The sequence below is a fragment of the Manihot esculenta genome, chromosome 11 (genome assembly GCF_001659605.2).
Source record: "Manihot esculenta cultivar AM560-2 chromosome 11, M.esculenta_v8, whole genome shotgun sequence".
Taxonomy (NCBI): domain Eukaryota; kingdom Viridiplantae; phylum Streptophyta; class Magnoliopsida; order Malpighiales; family Euphorbiaceae; genus Manihot; species Manihot esculenta.
In genome coordinates this window covers 3,481,173-3,500,401 of record NC_035171.2, presented here as the reverse complement: position 1 = coordinate 3,500,401, position 19,229 = coordinate 3,481,173, and the positions used below count along the sequence as shown (strand labels likewise).

The window sequence follows — 19,229 nt, the reverse complement described above, 5'->3', positions numbered from 1 at the left end:
TGGATGGGCAAATCATTAAGCTCTTATAGTCGATAACAAATATCGAAGGGTCAAAGCTTGGGCCATTTATCCATGGTAAGCGTTAGAGCTTTACTTGAGAATAATACATTTGCCATAACTAGCAGTTGATTCCTAACTTGAGAATCCATCCTTAATCTGTAAAATATGCAATCAGAAGCATATTTATCGAGGTTACTGAATGATGTTTATTTAAATTTATTATTGATGTTCAGAAAGTGATAATATATAAAATAGTATGATCAATTTTATTAATTAAATAAAATTTGATAGGACTCGTAACACCAAAATATAAGATATGATATCTCCTTATAACATTTTTAAAATCATAAATGCATTAGCGGTAAATTAGATTAATGTGACACGCGCAACAAAGAGATATAAATTAATAGTTTTCACTTTTATTAACTAATTATTCACTAAGATAACATCTCTAAAATCATAAACATATTAACTATAAATTATATTAATGTGACACGCGCAACAAAAAAATATAAATTAATTGTTTTCATTTTTATTAACCAATTACTCACTATTAATTAGTCGCGTGATACTCTGCATGAAAATACCATTGTCCAATTCAACGGGACGTTGACATAGAGATATTAAAACAATCAAGGGCATATATAGCACTGGTATGATCCCTAACTTCAACTGAATTCACTATACTTATTTTCTCTCCAAAAATCTTAGTCTTTTCAAACTCAATTGGTTCATTAACTTTCATTTATTATTTACATTCACTCTCCATTGGGCAGAGTGGCCTTGCTGCCACGATCCACTGAGATTCAGCCTTTTGTCGTTCCGATTCGTCCCTCCCCTCGTCCCCTCTAACTTCCCGCCCGGAGGCACCGAGGTTAAGCCCCCCTCCCCGAGAGCACCACGCGTGCACCAAGGCCCCAGAGTCCCGAGAGCACGACGACTCACGGCCGTCAATTCTCAAGTCCCGAATCTTAAGTCCAAGTCCCTTGTTGTTTTCTTGTATTTGCAAATGGTGGTTATCCTATACACTGTAAGATAACGAGTTACATTAGACTTCATCTTGTATCAGTATCGAGTATGTACAGAATCTACATACACAATCAGGTACCAATGGCATTCTGAGAGGCCAACTATTACATAAAATCTTTTAGACAGCAGGATTAGCGGACGGGTCCTCAAGGTTGATTCTAGAGGATGGATCTGGAAGGTTGCTCCATGATTGAACTTCCATCTTCTTAGTTCTGTTTAGTTGTTTCACAACATCAAGCCGCTCAGAAGAGTATGGAGAAGGGATCTGATCACAGTATAACATAAAACAAATAAGAGCATTAGCAGATTAGGTAAAATAATAGCACAAAATGAACAAGTGAACAAAACATTACCAAAGATGGCATGTAGTTCTTGATGGCTGCTAACATTGCTGCATGGCCTACAGCTGAGACCTGATCATAGAGGAAGTTAGATTTTAACATAACGAGGTTTCCAAGTTACGAGTACAGGAGTCCAGATGTGGCTTCATGAGTTTATGTTTATGAGCATGTATATGCCGGTGAAAGAGAAGTGAGCATATGCAGGCAATTATGTTAAAAGAAACATGACGCTTTATCAATGCATTCATGAGCCAATAAAGGAAAAGAAAGGGGGGTGGGGGGGGAGGGGGGTTGAGCATTCAATTTAATAGGGGACAAATATAAGACTAATGAGCTATCCACTTTCAAAAGGTTCCGTAGCCATTTCACGCAAGAGGGCGACTATAGCAAACTGAATTTGCTACATAATGCCTTCTTTCTGAGTTGAGGACACTCATTGTCTGGCCTCTAGGTGCCACCCAGTTAGAGCACTGTAATTGATTGTGTCAAGCTGCAAAGCTGATAATAAGGAAGAATCCAAATAATACAGACTACCATATATTGCAGAGACATGGAACCAGTGTAGATACAATAGCACTACGTGCTGAATTTAACCAATTGTCAAACATGCATGAGTTAATAGTACAGGATTTGGAAGGAGTTAGGATAGAAAGGGTCTTACAGGAAGTAGCATTAAAATTGTAATTGGGATAAGGGTAGCAATGTCGGTTAGTATTCTCTGCAACTTCCTTCTTTCCCTCCTTGAAACTCTCTGACCCCGTAATTGCTTTGAGAGTAGTTCCAAAGCATCCATGATGTCTACAAATAGCAATTGGGTTCCCATCCATACATCCTTTAGAACAATTCAGTTAGCAATTAACCTTCCAAAATTTATTTAGCTCTACTCATTGTCAAGAAAGAGTGTTCATTTTGCTTACAGAGCTTGTAGATGCTAATTTGGCACTGTATCTCCGAAGTAAATTCTCATGCAGAGGACTTGATTTGGTGGAGATGCTGGGGGCCTCTGCAATGGTTATTACTTCTATTGCAGCAGAGTCGCCAGCCTGCTCTTAAAATGTATTTAAAATAATCATTACCAAAGAAATACATGTGCATTTAAAATCAAGAAATATATATAAACACTCACATATATGTTGATATTATGAGATTTACATGTATTTTTCACAAATCTCTAATATACTTTACAAGATCATGGTGACATCCTGTTTAAACACGATTAAGCCAATTTTTAACGACTAAGAGTAATTGGGATTTTGCATTTTATGATTTTAATACTTTTTTTCTATGTTCATCTCAAATCTACTCGACAATCTAGTTTCATCACACAATCTATGCATCAACAACAACATCAAATCTTCCTTCAACTGATTGACAAATAAAAATCACAGCTTGTATAAATTAATTGTTATATTGGTATTGCTTAAACAACATACTGACACAATGGTAGTTTTGATCAAGCAGGTGTACCTTCCTTTGAGATTTAACTTTTATGCATCCTTGTAGCATCAACTCACTTGGGTCCTGTTGTGCTTCCAACGCTGCAGAAAACTTTTCTTTGCCCTTCATTCCTACGTACAATGAGTGATCAGAAGCACCTGCTTTTGCAATCTTTGGTAATTCACTGCAAGAGAAATTCAACAAAAATAGTCATCCCCAACATCTCTAATGGAGTTCATATTCAGTTGCATACTTGCATTGAATATTGAGATATCATGCAATAGAGACAGCATACCTAGATCTAGCATAAACTGCCCGGTAGTCTTCCAGACAAATAGATAACAAACTCTGGCTGAAAAATTAATTGCAGCGAGTTATAAAATAAAAAATCCACTGCAATGGATGAAAATTTAAACAAATAAGTTACAAAGCTGAAGTTGGCTTGTGGTTTGCAACCTTCGCAGCAAGAATTCTAGTGATTTTGCATCTAAAGGCTGTTGAGTTGAACGGCTGAAGTGAGCAAAGCCAGAGAAAACATCATAACAAATTGTAAATACTGTAGATAGGATAATCTCTTTCTCTGCTTGAGTTGGATGCTGCTTTGTCCTTTTCCTTTCTTGATTGCTCAGAGGATAACAGGTAGCATAAAAATCAAGCCATCCAATTTCTTCAGTTACTATCTATAAATATGAGTTTTCAACATTACGATATTTCACACTGTATTTCCAACAAAAATCATATTAGAAACTTACCTCCATGAAACATTCATAGGCTGGTACTGAAGCAAGTTCGGGATGAATGAAAAGAACACCACACTCCAAGTAACTGCAAGCAAAATATCTAACCTATTAGGCTTGTGTTACAAATAAATTGAATATTTAGCATCCATCCAAATAGTGACGTTACTTGAGGAAGTCTTTAACCAGTTCATCAAGATCCTTAACACTCATTCTTGACAAGAATAATCTAGTCTTTCTTCCCAGAAATGCAAAAAGTCCAAGAGTAGCCAAACTACCTGCCTGAACCTGTTAAAGATTGATAAGATATCTGTTCCTTAAAATGCCAAAGAAATATAGATTTAACCACTATTGAAATTCCAAACTCTTAGAAGTAACGTTAGGAATATGGACTGGAATGTATATAAATCAAATATGCATATTCACATCAGTTCAAAAAAAGATGCTCATATTTACAAGCATCAAATCTGGATTTGACCATTATATTTTATTTGTCTAAAAACTCATCTACTGGAAATGACTCTGTCTTCTAAATAATACTTTTGGATAAATGAATTACTACTGCTTGAAAACTCATGGAGGAGTTTGATCAGGAGATTTAATTGGACTATGGAATTGACCTTTTCATGAGAATTTTCTGTGCCTCTAACCACCATTTCTTTGCAAAATGCCACAGAGAGTTTTCGCTGAGCGAGCCCAATCCAGAATTCCAGCTCTTCAATTTTGTTACAAGGCAGAATCTTTGCTCCAAAATGAGATAGGAAGTTGAGTTCAAATCCAGCCTCAGTTGCTAACTGATGCAATTTCTCCACTTCGACAAGACTGTGTGAAAGATCCATGAGATCTACTAATACATCCTCAATTGACAATGTAAACATGGGACAAGAAGTTCTTCCAGAACCCAGCTTCCCAACAGCAGCACAGCAGCTTATTGCTGCAATTATTCCTGCAACACCACTGAATATATACGTCTATGCAATTCACAACTCAGTGACTACAGGTAAACTGCAACCATTTAAAAGCAGAAAGGTTTGGAAGAAACCTTCCAGCATATTCCATGGACCACTTCTTTAGCAAGGGACTGAAAAAACCCACAATATGAGGCAATTCCACCACTCTAAACCATTGTACTAAATCTGGATGCTGCATGTTCAACTGACTTTCAATGTACTCTCCCACCAAGTTTATCTTTGGGGTCAAGCTAGAGTAAATCAAGGAGCAAACCATTAGACCAAACTGCTATCTTGACCATCATTGATTGAATTAAGATGAAGAATTGTCACAATCATATTGCACAAAAATACAGAGGCATCTAGGCCACACTTAAACTTGCACTTAGCTTTACTCAAAGAAGTTCCAGAGTGAAACTACTCTCTGAAAGATCAGTATCAAGCTAAAATATCCTTTTACCTGCTTCCAGGATTGAATAATTATCTTCCAGTTAAACATCAACCAGAGTTATTTTGTCAGTTGATGTACTATAAAATCAGAGTTAATTTTGTATTTGAACCAAAAAAAAAAACATACATTTCTTTAACTGGGGACGCTTTGTTGCGACGATCAAGAGAAAGCAACATCTCTACTTCAATTGCCGTTTCCAACAAAGCATAAACAGCTACCTGCACAGCCACAGTTGTCAATGATCTTGTTCCAATTTTTCATGTCTTCTAAAGATTCACAAAGATTGTTCAAACTCTAATCAGTTAAATTTATCTCTGTGATAGTTGTTAGAAGGCAAAGAACAAAAAATGAACAGCAACATGTAAATTGGTGTGCAATATATAATTGTAAATAACCCAGAACATCAGAAATAACAAGAAGAATTTCATTACAAGCAAAAATAAATTGATAACGCTAAAATGCCGAATTTATTAGCCAGAAAAGAAAAGAAAAACGCTAATGCTTGGATATGCTAGGCACATACCTGATAAGCAATGCGTTTATGCCATTCATGAACATCTTTCCCATTCCAAGCCATTGCAAGCTCTGCACTTCTACCTGGCAGCTCAAGTGACTGAACTGCACGTGAAAAGCTTGCAGCAGATTCATGCAAGACCCATAAAAGACAATTCACACGATTGAACTCCACCCCATTATTGTCAACTTTTGCAACAGCAGCACAATTGTCACAATAAGTTCCTTCAGCAGAAAAAGAATTGGAAGAAGTGCATCGTGCAAAGAACAATCCAAGTGAACCACTATTCTTCAGAAAGATAAAATGTCCATGTTTCTCCCCTTTTAATTTTAATTTGCCTACATCAACCTTGGTCCGTTTGGTTTTTGGTCCAAAAAACTTCTTTCTGTGACATGAAAAGGACAAGCAATCAATGATGAATTTTTGTGGGTTACCGCCTATAAGGAAAATTATGACCCTTACTTTGCCTCAAATATTCTCGAACAGATTCCTAAATTCATAAGCATGAGAAAAACAGGACGATGCCTATCATGTAATCTATCAATCTAATTTGCTTGGAAATGTTCAGGCAGCAGAAAGGGAGAAATTTTAACACAGCCTTTACTCTCTCTCGATTTTAACACAGTATGATTTATATTATAAAATTATAAATGAAAATAATAATAACAATAATATATAATAATATACAAAAATTATATATTTTCAGCTTAATATTTCTCCAACGTCTAAAGGTCATTGTCCTACAGTGTAGAGAACTGTTGTATCCACGTGTGATGTCGTGTTCTAGTCCCCTTTCCGCGTCCGTGCGAGTCCCACTTCCTAAAGCGTTTTTTCAGTTGAGCATCAGAAGAAACGCACTGGCATACTCAGGCCAGCCATTTTTAGGCAAAGTACCAGAGGCAAGTTCAGCACCAGTATCGCACAACTTCTATTCTTAACAATCGATTTAGTTGGCTCGTTCTGAATACAAGTTAAAAGAATAGATTCGATACAAGACTAAATGGAAAGAGCGGTAGCAAATCATTCATCGATTTGGTTTTGCTTGAGGAGACAAAGAAACATGGAGATTAAGAGGGAGAAAGAGGTAGGATGAGAGAGAGAGAGAGAGGGTCACGATGGCAGAAAATCTGTTTAGGGTTAGGTCGCAATAGCAGTGAGAGGGAGAAAGGTCGGGTTGTCAAAGGGCGAGGAATGAAATTCTTGAAAAGGAAGGGAAGGGTGAGGATGGTGGAGGTAGAGTGGAGGCGCGGTGATGGTCCGGTGATGGGCGATTGGTAATTCTCTCAAACACTAGCGACTCAATAGTAATTCTGCCAAACTTTTTGCTAATTGAGAGCCCATGCTAGTTTTCAGGTCGCATTTACATTACCCAAAAAAAAAAAAAAAAAAAAAGGAGGAAATACTGTGTTAAAGTTGTAAAACAATTGCAGATGCTTGCTTAGAAGGGGGAAAATTTTGAAACTTTCTCTTGGTATATTTAATCCTGCGGATTAAAAAAACAGCATTATGAATCGAAAGAAGATCAAGAATAGATCCAACTTCACATTTATACAGCGACACAGCATTAAAAGATTGCATACGATCGAGTACAACCTATTCTTGGATACTTATAGAAACGCATATATAAGTAAAGATTGAGAAAGCTTACGACAAGTATAATGACTTGGGGAGATGCAGAGAGAAATGGGAAGCCATGAAAGAAGAAGAAAAATAATTGGGAAAAAAGAGAGAAAGAACCGAAAATGTTAAGTCGTTGACCGTTTTATACGAAAGAAAGCTCCTTTTCCTTCAGCGAAGGCTTCGAGGCAGAGAGAAAGAGAAAGGATTTGTTTGTAGTTATACATGGAACCTACTCTATCAGAGGTGTCTTAGGGTTTAACTCCCGCCAGAGTTTTTTAATTTTTCTTTTGGACCATAAGGAAGCCGCGGAATTCTCTGCATTTGAAGGGTAATCCACAAATGCTGTGTGTGAATTGTGATAGCTCAGACCTTGTCTTGGGCGTATTGGCGTAGAACACAATATTGAACTTGTCTTGTAAAGATAGGCCAACTTGGTTAGGAAAATTTTTTTATACACAGTGCATTTACACTTCGCCAATAGAAAATAAATATATCATACAAAATGAATATATTGGTTATTGATAAATGGATTCCAACGACCATACAGAAATGCATTCTGATCGTCAATTCTTGGTGAGATAGGTCTGTTCGGGTCATCACCAATTTTTCTGTCTTAGTAGGAAGCTCTCTTTGCCCTTCCGAATGGTGAAGGGCCTCTTCCTGCGCTGCTGTGGATTTTCCCTCTCCACAGTAAAGTGGGGTGGCAGTCAAACTTCATATTGAGAGATTTTGGTTTAACTGCTTTGTTTTTCTTCTTGGTCTTGAATGGATTCTGTCTTTGTTTTACAGGTTGGGGATTTCTCAGTTATGACACTAAAATGACTTATAAGCGAATAGTACTGAGGGGCGGTTCGTGTGGGTGGTCTTAGATGGTGAGACAGTTCACTATAAGTCGTCGGTTGCCTCCTTGTTGTTCGATTAGTGAGCTGTAAGAAGCTTCCCTTGACCGTGGGAGGTGGCTATGTTGATCGGGAGATTGTTTCTTTCTTTGTTCAAGTGGAAGCAACTTCCCATCCAAACTAAATCTGGTTTCCATATTGCCTGTTAAGTCTAAAGATAGGGTCTGTCTTTGGAGGATGCGATCGACTGAGCTTCTGGCCTTCCTTAGACATCCAAGCGTTAAAGAGTCAGTGCTCCTGGCCACAGTTGATGAATCTTCCATCGGTTCTTCACTAGGGCGATTGTTGAACCCAGAGGTAGCGACATGATATCCACTTCTTTTCGGATCTTTTGGCCGGGTTAAGTGTGGGTTCGGGTCTTAGAATCCAAGTTGGACTTCTTCCTATTTGACTTTGTATTGTACTTGGGCCTTAGTGTTTCCTGTTCTGATGCTAAGTGTAGGCCTTGATCATTGTTTTATTTCTCCGATCAATGGAACTCTATCTTGGATTAAAATAAAGAAGAAGATTATTGGATTCCTCGGAAAAATGGGGAAATTTGTCCTTCAAGTTTTGAACCCTCTTATGTTTTTTGGAAAGCTAGGATTTGAGAACTTGTTATCGTTTTGATGATCTCTGCTGCAGCATATTCTACCACAAATATTTGTCTGGCGAGATTGAAACTTTGATAAAATCATTATCGTGAATTTCAGTGTTTCATATTAACGGTCAATATGTTGGCCATAGTTACAAATTGCTCAGCTGTGAATGATCAGCTAAAAGAAAGTGCTTAGAAGATTTGGACACAAGCAATTAAAAGGAACCTTTGGCCTTTGTCAATTGAATAGATATCATCCAACCGAAGGCTAAAATACACAAACAAAAATTTTATGGCAGAGTCTAATCAAAACCCTATAGTGCTCAATTATCTTGGTTGTGAACAATCTATGACAAGTATACGAGTGAAGAGAAAAAAAAAATGAATACCTAATCAACTCTTATCAGCAATAGCATAGGCTTCAGTCTTTATTCCAATCAAATCTGTCTTTTTCGAACTGGGTTATTGATCCTCTTGTTTCTTTTCTTTTTCTCCAGAAGTTTCCAAATCAGTTTCCTTTTCAAACCCAAGTTCTGACACGTCTTGCCTCGCCATCAAGTTTCTGCAGAATAACAGTGATAGCTTCAGGAAATGCAGCAACCCTCTTATGTAACAAGAAACGAGAAGAAAGCAAATGATCCCATGGCTCAAAAATCTATATGGCAATAAAAAAATGTTGACGTATGCTCTGCAGTCCCACAAAATGTTTATAGTCGTTTGTTTCCCTCTCCCCCTCTAAGCAATACATTGTTGCCAAATAGCATTGTGGATTTGTAATCAGACAAAGAAATTGACCTTCTGGGTTTGTTTTTACATTTTCAACAGTGGAGATTGATAGATTTCTTTTCTCAGTTCACGATTCTTATCATGCATGTGCCTTTTGTATGCATGCAGCATGCTACCACTACCACATCAATCTGGCTCAAAACAAATATCAGTAGATGTGTTGAAGTGAAGAAGTAAACTACCTTCCTAAATTTTTAGCAGTAGATGCCAGTTTCTCGTAAAATCTTCAGGCTAAAAACCAACACTTAGAACACTCCCTGATGAGAGTTTCACCAGTTCCATCTAACAAAATTAAAAACAAGCAAACCAATCTTTATGTGAATGCCCTGGTTATTCAACAGATTTAACAACCTCTGGGTTTTCTGAAACATGTTTTATTTAATCACTTAATGATGAACCACAAAACAGACAAGCTCATCAGTTTTCCAATCTAATTAATTGAGAATTTTGAAGACTATATGTCTATATTCTTCTGTAGAAGATATTGAAGTATAATTGATCTCTGACTCAATAGCTTCAGCCTCCATAGCCACATTTCATTAACATGGCAACCAAAACACTTTCAAGGTAAGTCATAACTCCTAATACAAGCATATAGATATGTAACTTTACTGCTGATGTTCCCAAGTCAAAACATTGTTCCCCTGTCAAAAACATTGTTCCCCTTTGAAAATGCCCTAAAAATGGGTGCATGATATGTAAATGGATACAGCTTGGACGGTTACCATGCTGCTTTTTTCCTTTCCCTGTCACATCTCTATATGTGACTAGGTAAATGTAGGAGGGGCTTGAGAGTAAAAAAGTTAGAAAAAGAAAAGGGGGTTCTCCAAGCCCAAATTTGTAGTTTCACTGCTTTTCATCTCTCTTGGATTTTGTTGATACTTTAGGATGTAGTTTTGGTGCTTTCCTTCACTTTTCCTTTTCTTTTCAGGTGCCTCTTTCATGCGACCACCATAAACATGTTTGCTGACCATTTAGGTTTCACATTGAAAGGGATAAATTAAGACAGTTTTTCATAACCAGTATGCTATCTAACAACAAAAATTATTACGTCCACATTATGTCTAGATTTTCAGCAGAAAAGGATTAAAACTACCTCTGACCAAAAGAACTTTATCTTTTCGTTCAATAAAAACTATAAAAATAAAAATATTCCAACTGAGTTTGCACTTATTCTAGAATGCATAATCATATCCTCCCATCAACATCCTTAAAATCTGCACAAGATATGCTTCTCTTCTCATTTGAGTTTCAGAGTTTAAGCAAAAAACAAACGAATTTAGCAAAACAAGGCAAAACTTTTATCAAAGGCATAAACAACCATATCCATTAGATGGACTTTATAGGAAATAGGAAATCAACATGCTTACTTTTCCATGCGACATTCCAGGTATCTTTTGGAGAAATGTCTACAGTTTTCAGATTGATGGCCAGAAGATCTGAGACAATTGAGGTAATCTTTCTTCTCCTATAAACAAGCAAATACATGAACTAAGAAAACACAAACATAAGTAGGAAAATTAAATAATTATGATACGCTTAAATAGGTAATACAACTGGAATATTGAACTCAAGGTACCTCCTCGTAAACTTCCACTTCAACACCATATTAGCATAAACACACATCTCATAATTATTTTATTTTATTATTTTCCACATTTTGGATATGGTTGATAATTTCTGAAGTAAACTAATAAAAGTAATAGCACAGAATGAATTACAAGAGCAATTAATGTTCAAGTATTTTAGACCATTAGCCTGTGATAATAAGATCAACACCTCTGTTTAATCCATTAAACAAGCAAGAAATTGATTCTACAACGCAAGCATAAATTTACTGGGAGTTGAAAAAGGTTGCCAAGTCACTTGCAACTTACAATTTTAAAATGAGGACTTTTAAACTTAAGGGCATTATTTTCAACACAAATAATCTTAATTCTCTCCATTTCCTACTAATTTGGTGTGAAATATTTTGGGCTCATTTTAGGAGAAGAGAAATGCAACTTCTCTTTTTTTCTATTTTTCTCTCTGGTGATCTAAACAAGAGAATTTAAAGAAATTAGATTTTTTTTTCTTTTCCTTTCTCTCTAATTCCCTCCATCCAAACAAAGCATAAATGAAATAAGCCAATTCATTCATAAATCAATGACCGACTGATAAGAATACAATGAGACTGTACCTGCACTCATTGGAATTTATTTGACGCTGCTGTGTATTTTGTTCTTCAAAGTGGGTCGTTTCAATTTCTGGGTTGCAATCTGGATGAGTTGCGGCGGGTCCATTTTTTATCCTAAAATCAGAGCGAGGTGTGAACTCTGCAAACCCGCGATCAAGCCAGGCATGTGAGCGCAAATCGATCTCCGGCCTCTCTGGGAGTATAGAAACGGCACCGCATTAACTTTTTTTTTTTTTTTGTTATGTTAAATGATTGAGTTTTACTAAAAAAAAAATCATACATGTTAAATAAAAATTTAAAAAAAAAATAAAGGACTGAATTTATTTGTAAAGATGTGAAGGACTTGATGTGTCTACATTTCATGCATTGAATTCCAACTAAAGATTAAACAAAGAAATTATTGTATGAATTCCATTACAGAAATAAAGATTAATTTACTTGCACACAGAGAAATAGGATAGATGCTCATACAAATGTAACTAATCTCAAATTTGAGAAAGGCAAAAGGGAGAAATACATTTTATCAATGTCAAAGAAGAGTTGGAATTATGTACATTTCTTTTCTTTTGACAGGATTACAATATTTTTAATGAATACAATTTGTGGGCTGGAGAGTTATCAATTTCTATAAAATCGTGTGATTAAAATTGAAACAAATTTGCTGCTACACCTGTCTTCCACCAAAAACTGGACTTCAAGCAGCCAATTCATGGCTGCCTCGCTGTACTGGTTACTTTCACTGAAAATGTGTATAAGAGTCTGTAGTATGAGATAGAGAAGCTATGCAATCTATGAAGCTGTAGTGGCAGTTGGCAGTCTTAGTGGATGAGGATGCTGAATTACCACTACAATTGAATCCATGGAGCTTTTATCACAAGAAGAAGAAATTGGCTGCATATGTAGGACGAGTATTTCAGTCAGTATACAAGCCAACAGATGATCAAATAGCAAAATCTTTATATGCTAGACAACTTGGGGAGGGAACACATTGTTTCAGCTTTCAATCAGGAAATGTATCCACAAAGGCTGTAAGAACAGAAGTTGATAGAAGCCTAATGAAATTTCCTTACCACTCCAATGTGCCATTCGTTACAATTAAAATCTTTAAAAGTGGCTGCGTCCATTTCCTGCAATAGAAGTTTGTCTTAGCAGATGGGTCATCGGATAAGAGAGACATAGTGTCTGGCAAAAGCACTCCACAAAACCTAAGATGAAATGCAGAATATGAGGCAAACATCTAGCCCAATCTTTGACATAACAATAGGTGATTAGAATGGCAACACGCAAAACAGAACACTCTTCTTATGTTGCTGGACTAGGAAATCACGGCATAGATGATAGAGCAACATGGAGCATTTTGAAACGAAAATTTGTCTTTCATGCTAATCTCGGCCAAATCCAAAAGCTCATACTGATTGTTAGCATATAAGGAACGTATTGGCTATGTATTGGGTGAAGTAAATAACTAGGACTGAAAGGCTCCATTACAGCCAAAATCAACCCTTTTACGCCATGAAAACTAAAATAGTAGATGCATCAAGGAGGAAAATGATTTCCCTAATCTACAGATCTCAATATCTACTACAGCAAAGCAAAGGATCCATTAGCAAAACTGTGGAATATTGTCTCAGGCCCAAATATGGGATACCACTTACAACACTGTAAACTGGAGGCACCGTCATATCCCCCTGAGATTTTATGGTTGGCATCACAAAGAATCGAGGAGCTAAGCCTTTTGACCGAAATGTCCACCTACAAGGGAGCACATGAAAAATAAATTATTAATTGAAATAAATAAAAACCAAACTTAGGTAAGTTTTATGATATAATTCTTATTTGAATTCAGGTCACACTCAAATGATTGGGTGATAAAACGTACCCAATGTACATAGAAATGCAGAGTTGAGCCCATTCTTTAACTAAAAAGCGTAACCAGTAATTTTCTGAAGAGGTATCAACATTAATGTATATCTGAAATCAATGTGCTTAGTTGTCTCAATCATCATGTTCATCACCACATATTCCAAAGATAAATAAAAAAACTTATAGAAGCATACCACAGTTTCAGCTATCGCTGCTACTTGCATTGCACCCTGAAATTTCCTAGACAGAGAAAGAAATGGTTTATGTTATCTTCTGTCCATTGAATTTAATGTCCATGGTAATATTCTAATATTATGCAATAAACAATAAAAATGAAAGGGAATTAGAACTTTAATAAGCAAAGCATACTTGAACATAATATACTTTGTATACACCGCATCATGCATATCTCGAACATCCTCATCCTCTATAAAGGTTAGCTGTTCACTCAAAACTGATAGATTTTGAGCTATCAGGTGGAAAATCAGATAGAAGGAAATTAAATAATTCAGCAGCAGCAGAACCTGGATATTTTAAAAAATCAGTGTTTAATTTATTGAAGGCAAATTAGAAGGAAATAGTAAGTCCTCAAAATCAGAAAACAGCGTAGTAGTTATCACCAATCTCATAACAAAATACAATAACTAGTCAGGCCTTAGGATACCTACTGTGAAATATGGTACAGAAGCTTTGTACCCTACAAGGGACAAGTAAAAGACAAAGCCAAGAGCAGCTGTAGCACGGCGCTCAGTTGCTGAAAGACGCTCACACATGATGCAGTAACCATGAGAGATGAGCAAAAAAGACACTAAAGAAGCTGTTTGGAAAAGCACGCCAGTTATATACACCCCAAATGACAACCACAGCGAGCATATTTCATGGTAAACGCATGAATACCTGTGAGAATGTTGCTTCGAAAATTAAAACAGAAGCTTGATATCAAAAGTAGAAATAGCAGGGAGAAAGTAGAGTCATACACATTTAACATGCTTCAGTTCAACAAATCCAAAGCTACCATGAATAAAGCAACCTAAAACATAAGAACATAATATATCCTGTATTGGCTCCCAAATTTAATGGCCTCAAGAAACCCTTTAACTTCCTTCTTTTGTCTACTCTAAGATCCCTTCTGAGTCCAGTAAAATTGATGAAGATGCAACAATGAAACTTGAAACTATTTGGTTCTTTTGAACGTTAATTTAGACTATTGTAAACATCCTTGACAATGTATCGCACCTCCTACTCCGCAAGGGGAGAAAAATGTTTGTTTATTTGGATTTTGTTTTACAGAAACTTCTGACAAGATGTAAACAGAATAAGAATATTCTCAAATATCCTTGATGCCAAGATCCCACATTTACTTTTTCTGCATCTCATATATTGTAAAGTCCAAAGACATATTAACTATTCATTCTCACTTAGATAAGACTTCAAAGCACACAATTTCATTACTTGCTTCAAATGAGGCGTACGTTAAAATTATCTATATTTTACTTCTGCTACAATGAGAACCTACCAAAAGAGAAATGAAAGCATGAGCTGCACAGCTTTGATCAAAGGTACAGATGCCAGCATCCACTGCAGGTTGTTCATCTGTTATAGTATAATCATGATCGAAAGGACACAATTACAAACAAACTAATAATTTTTTGAAAGAAAACAACAATTGCAGCACAAACTGAAACCACTGAAATGAAACGAAACAAATTAACCCAATAACAGTAATTATTGTAACAGAAAAATGCAGGCAAAGAAAGGAATTGAAATTGGGAACACGAAACACCAGGAGCAGAATGAGCTGCTCTGTGAAACAACGAATTTGGTTTGCAGTGTTATCAGCTCAAAAAGAAAACAAAAAGAGCTATCAACAAAGAAATACCCCGCCAACTAAAGCATTGCCGTTGGAGATTATGCTAAGAAAAGCATTTTCTGTTAGAAAAAATAAAAATTGATTTAAAATTATTTTTAGCATAATTAGTAACAAGAACACCAAAATAAAATACCACCACTGTTTGATTGGTGGGAAAGTTTTATATAAGAAAAATAGGACGCTAGTAAATTTGAGTTGTTTTTCTCAACCAAGCTAAAGAAAAACCCCAATCTCCAAACTAAAATTGAGGTCATTTTTCTCTTCGGTCAAAAAGCATCTGATAAAAATTCAATACGGATTTTTTTTTTCTCCTTTCTGTTTTTCTTTTTGCCTTCTCAGCAATCAAACAGACCAAAAACCAAAATTTTAACCCAAAAACACAGCATATATGAACATTTGAGTGAAACCAAACTCACTTATCAGTTATTGAAATAACTGGTAATTAAATAAAAGTAAAGAGAATTGAGGACCTGAAAGTGTCGGTTTTTGTAAGTGTTGATAGTCCAAGAAAAAGCAGAGAGCAACCAGATGGTCAGTAACGCAAGGCACACTGACGGGAGAGGCCGATACGACTCGTCTAGTTCGACGCGAAACCGACCGATACCTTCCGGCAAATCCATTTTAGAAACTGATATTCAGTTCAAAGTTTCAGATTCTCAGTTTATGGATTGCTTTTATACGTACGCTCAGGCACTGGCTTCTCCCTTCATTGTTTTTCTAAATTGATGGTAAATTACAATTACGTACATCAGCCCAGCTTCAAATAACAGTCATACCCTTTTCATGATTTTTCCTGTTTTCTTTTTTTTTTTTCGATTTTATTATTATTATTATTATTATTATAATTATATAATAACGAGTTAAATAATTTTTAAATTAAACAAATTGTTTTACATATTTCTTTTAATGCCTGGCAGGTTTTTTCATTAAATAAAAATCAAATAAATTTAAGATATTTAAAATGAGATAAATAAATATTAATTAATTGTGTGGCACAAATGAAAAGATGATGGGCCATGGTTTGAGGGAAATGAAGTTGGTGAGAATAAATGCAAAATGCAGTCATGCAACAAAACCACTCCCTCATATTTCTCACCTTCAAAATTTTGGAGGATCAACTAAATCATCAACAAAAATATTTTGTAATTTTTTTAAATTTTATTTCCTCTCTCAAATATTAATTCCACGTATTTCTATATCAATGTTAAATTCTAACTCTCTCTTCAATATTAAAATAAGTGATTGAAAATATTATAAATTATCATGTGAAATTGTTAATATTACAAAATTTTTAAGCATCATGTAATAAGAGTATGGAAGATTAAAAAAAAAAATTAATTATTAAGTATATGTGAAGACCAACTACCATGCAAAGTTTAGGCAACTGGCTTTGACCTTCATGAAGAAGTTCTTAATTCTTTATTTTTTTTTGGATGATCAAAATAAGGTAACATTAGGTGAACAAACTCATTAACAACAAATAGTTTCCTTCTATCTCACTTCCTTTATCTCATATTTATTTTCGCCAAAATTCAAAATTCAAATTAGCATTAGCAAAACTTAATTAATCATGTATGGCCATACGTTGATTTAGATCGCCGAGTTTATTACGTTTGGGGTGGGAATCAGATTCTAAAAAAAAATAAAATTTTAAAATTCATTGAGTTATCCTCAAGCAAATTAACCCACTGCCGCAAGTTCTAGCCCAGACAAATAGGACAAGCCGGAGGGCTCATGAGCGTAGACCCCACAAGAGATAACCCAGCCCGGTGATATGCAAGCCGGAAGGAATTAAATGGTCGTATAATATGAAGGAGTGCTCTGACGCGTCCGTACGTATGGGTCTGAGTGACAAAAACAGTTATTACCGTAACAGAGAGGCGGTTAGGCGGTTAAATATTACTAACAGACAAAAAAAAAAGGATAAACGAGAAAGAACGTTATCTTCTACAGGCCGAGCTCACACATATACCGTAAACCTTATTTTCTAAATTTCAGAATATCAATTTATATGTCATCTTTTATACAAATTAGCTTCTATATCCAATTAATTTGAAATTCTATACTTTTATTATTATAGAATTTTACTCGCATGACAAAATTTTAATTATAGATAATATATAATAAACTATATAAAAAGTGTGATTTACCTTAAATTATGATAAGTTTTCATCTTGCAAATAAAACTTTATAAAATAATGAGAGCAATTAGAGGAATTTAACTGTTTAATAACAAGTGCCCTGAAAGCACTAGTAAGTTTCATAGCTTTGAAAGATAGCACATGGTGACATCAAAAATGCTAAATCCATGAAATAATACAGAAAACAGAATTTATCTCAACAATTGGAGATCACAGACTGATACATCTGCCTGAGTTGTTTTGCCACATCAATGATTTCTGGTCTATTGTCTTCAAGATCACAGGCACACTGAAGGGCAAGCAAAGCAAAATTCTGCAGTTGCTGCTCTTTCCCAGGCCATGGTTCCTCTTCTAAAACTGCAGGGTCTACTACAGTCTCATTAAACATTTGGTTATCCACATATTTCTTCACAATTTGGACCAAAGAACAGTTCCCCGGAGATGCAGAAGGAAAAGGATTTTGTGGCCTTTTGCCCGTCAAAAGTGATAGGAGAACTACACCAAAACTATAAATATCCACCTTCTCATTGATTAAACGTTTCATGAAATGCTCAGGAGCCAGAAATCCCAGTACGCTTGCGGGAATATTCTCTCTACGCAGTGCATGCTCCACATAGAAATGTCCCTCAGGAATAGATTCAGATACAGTAAAATCTACTAACTTGGGAACATAATCTTCATCTAGCAAGATATTAGATGGTTTGATATCTCTATGAATAATAGGCTTTGGAAATGCAGTATGAAGATATGCAATGGCATTGGCTGCACCAAGTGCAATCTTCAGCCTAGTTTTCCATGTCAAGGGTCGAAAATTGGATGCATGAGGATCGTATATATGATCATGAAGAGTTCCATTCTTTGCAGGCTCAAAAACTGCAAAGGGAATCTCAGACTCCAAGCAATATCCCAACACTTTCAGAACATTTTTATGAGAGCTGAATTCTGATGCAAAGATAATTTCTCTAATAGACAACTCTCTCGCTCTTTGTCCTCCATAATTTTTCAGTATAATTGGGCGGTCGTGCAGAACACCATTGTACAATATATAGCCGCCATCATCCCAGAAGATTTGACTTGGATGGAAGTTATCTGTGGCACTGTTTAGCTCTTTGACAGAGAAGCAACGAATTGGATTACTACATCTGCCATCATTAAAAGCGATTGAGGCCTCCAGTAACATTCGCCCATTTATCATTAACCATGTCTCCTTGACCACTTTCTTGTCCTTTTTCTTGGGTCTGAAGCAGGGAATCATCTTATTTGTTTACTGTTCAGTTATTTAAGATTCAGATTCCATGACAAAATTTCCTAGCTATTGGCGAATCCCCAGAGCGATTTTTACATTGTTAAGCAGTATAAACACAACCAAATTGCATTTATTAAGTTGAAAAACTAAACAGAAGTGGAAAGATTATATACCTATTTGGATGCCCAAACCAAGTTGACCCCTTCAGCCCAAGAATCACTCCCACCAAACAGTTTCAGAAGCAAATTTCAAGAAACGATGAACGAGTTTGTGGCACTAAGGAACACTTCAACAAAGAAGCAAAGAATTGGATTATTCCATCTTATTATTAAATGGAATTGAAGATTCTATTGCAAAGCAAAAAGGGGTGAAAAAAGATCATGTAACTGTGGATGGCGAAATCAAAAATCAAGATGACGGAATTTTGAGCCCAAACGGAGAGCAGGAAGGCAGCTCTAGAATTTTCAGTCTGTGTCCTTGAACTACTTTCAAAACCATCAATGACTAGATTAGATGAATGGGTTCATTCAAAATTCAAGAACTATTTTAGTAATTAAAGCGTTCCCTATTGTTTTTAGAAAGCTAGATTTTT

At 35.8% G+C, this 19,229-nt stretch overlaps 3 protein-coding genes across 13 annotated transcripts; all 3 read right to left on the bottom strand.

Annotated features, from left to right (window-relative positions):
- Positions 1–623: 623 nt before the first annotated feature.
- Positions 624–11,738, bottom strand: LOC110626628. Of its 7 annotated transcripts, none has more exons than XR_002489750.2 (15): positions 7,108–7,869; positions 5,469–5,844; positions 5,072–5,163; positions 4,587–4,745; positions 4,165–4,501; positions 3,714–3,832; positions 3,560–3,632; positions 3,264–3,487; positions 3,103–3,159; positions 2,838–2,991; positions 2,288–2,413; positions 2,032–2,202; positions 1,383–1,442; positions 1,097–1,294; positions 624–1,028 (listed from the first exon to the last, which is right to left on the bottom strand). XR_002489750.2 is itself a non-coding variant. In XM_021772656.2 (15 exons), exons 2-15 carry the CDS (start codon positions 10,717–10,719, stop codon positions 1,148–1,150), a joined length of 2,103 nt encoding a protein of 700 aa, XP_021628348.1. In that variant the 5' UTR covers positions 10,720–10,809; positions 11,521–11,738; the 3' UTR covers positions 624–1,147. The 7 variants fall into 7 exon arrangements, 5 of the variants coding, with proteins under 5 accessions (XP_021628348.1, XP_021628346.1, XP_021628347.1 ...); XM_021772656.2 differs by lacking the exon at positions 7,108–7,869 and adding exons at positions 10,712–10,809; positions 11,521–11,738 and having other exon boundaries at positions 624–1,294; XM_021772654.2 differs by having other exon boundaries at positions 1,109–1,294.
- A 198-nt stretch (positions 11,739–11,936) lies between these two features.
- On the bottom strand, positions 11,937–15,918 carry LOC110626295. Of its 5 annotated transcripts, none has more exons than XM_043961638.1 (9): positions 15,721–15,918; positions 14,897–14,958; positions 14,049–14,277; positions 13,750–13,904; positions 13,575–13,620; positions 13,397–13,488; positions 13,173–13,269; positions 12,588–12,644; positions 11,937–12,408 (listed from the first exon to the last, which is right to left on the bottom strand). In XM_043961638.1, the coding sequence occupies exons 1-9, from the start codon at positions 15,868–15,870 to the stop codon at positions 12,307–12,309; spliced, it is 990 nt and encodes a 329-aa protein (XP_043817573.1). In that variant the 5' UTR covers positions 15,871–15,918; the 3' UTR covers positions 11,937–12,306. The 5 variants fall into 5 exon arrangements, 3 of the variants coding, with proteins under 3 accessions (XP_043817573.1, XP_043817572.1, XP_021627810.1); XM_043961637.1 differs by having other exon boundaries at positions 11,938–12,408; positions 13,765–13,904; positions 14,897–14,973; XM_021772118.2 differs by having other exon boundaries at positions 11,940–12,408; positions 14,897–14,973.
- A 1,542-nt stretch (positions 15,919–17,460) lies between these two features.
- On the bottom strand, positions 17,461–19,229 carry LOC110627108 (non-functional pseudokinase ZED1). The gene has a single exon (XM_021773351.2). The coding sequence runs from the start codon at positions 18,644–18,646 to the stop codon at positions 17,588–17,590; it is 1,059 nt and encodes a 352-aa protein (XP_021629043.1). The 5' UTR covers positions 18,647–19,229; the 3' UTR covers positions 17,461–17,587.

What these genes read in the sequence shown, in the direction of transcription:
- LOC110626628 (XM_021772653.2), bottom strand. Translation starts at nt 7,154, where the DNA reads ATGGCTTCCCATTTCTCTCTGCATCTCCCCAAGTCATTATACTTGTC. An exon ending in CAGAAAATTCTCATGAAAAG is followed by an intron (nt 3,833 to 4,164) that starts GTCAATTCCATA and finishes AATCTTTAACAG; the next exon opens with GTTCAGGCAGGTAGTTTGGC. An exon ending in AATTAGCATCTACAAGCTCT is followed by an intron (nt 2,203 to 2,287) that starts GTAAGCAAAATG and finishes ATTGTTCTAAAG; the next exon opens with GATGTATGGATGGGAACCCA.
- LOC110626295 (XM_021772118.2), bottom strand. Translation starts at nt 15,870, where the DNA reads ATGGATTTGCCGGAAGGTATCGGTCGGTTTCGCGTCGAACTAGACGAG. An exon ending in ACAAAGTATATTATGTTCAA is followed by an intron (nt 13,621 to 13,749) that starts GTATGCTTTGCT and finishes TTCTCTGTCTAG; the next exon opens with GAAATTTCAGGGTGCAATGC. An exon ending in CAGCGATAGCTGAAACTGTG is followed by an intron (nt 13,489 to 13,574) that starts GTATGCTTCTAT and finishes CATTGATTTCAG; the next exon opens with ATATACATTAATGTTGATAC.
- LOC110627108 (XM_021773351.2), bottom strand. Translation starts at nt 18,646, where the DNA reads ATGATTCCCTGCTTCAGACCCAAGAAAAAGGACAAGAAAGTGGTCAAG.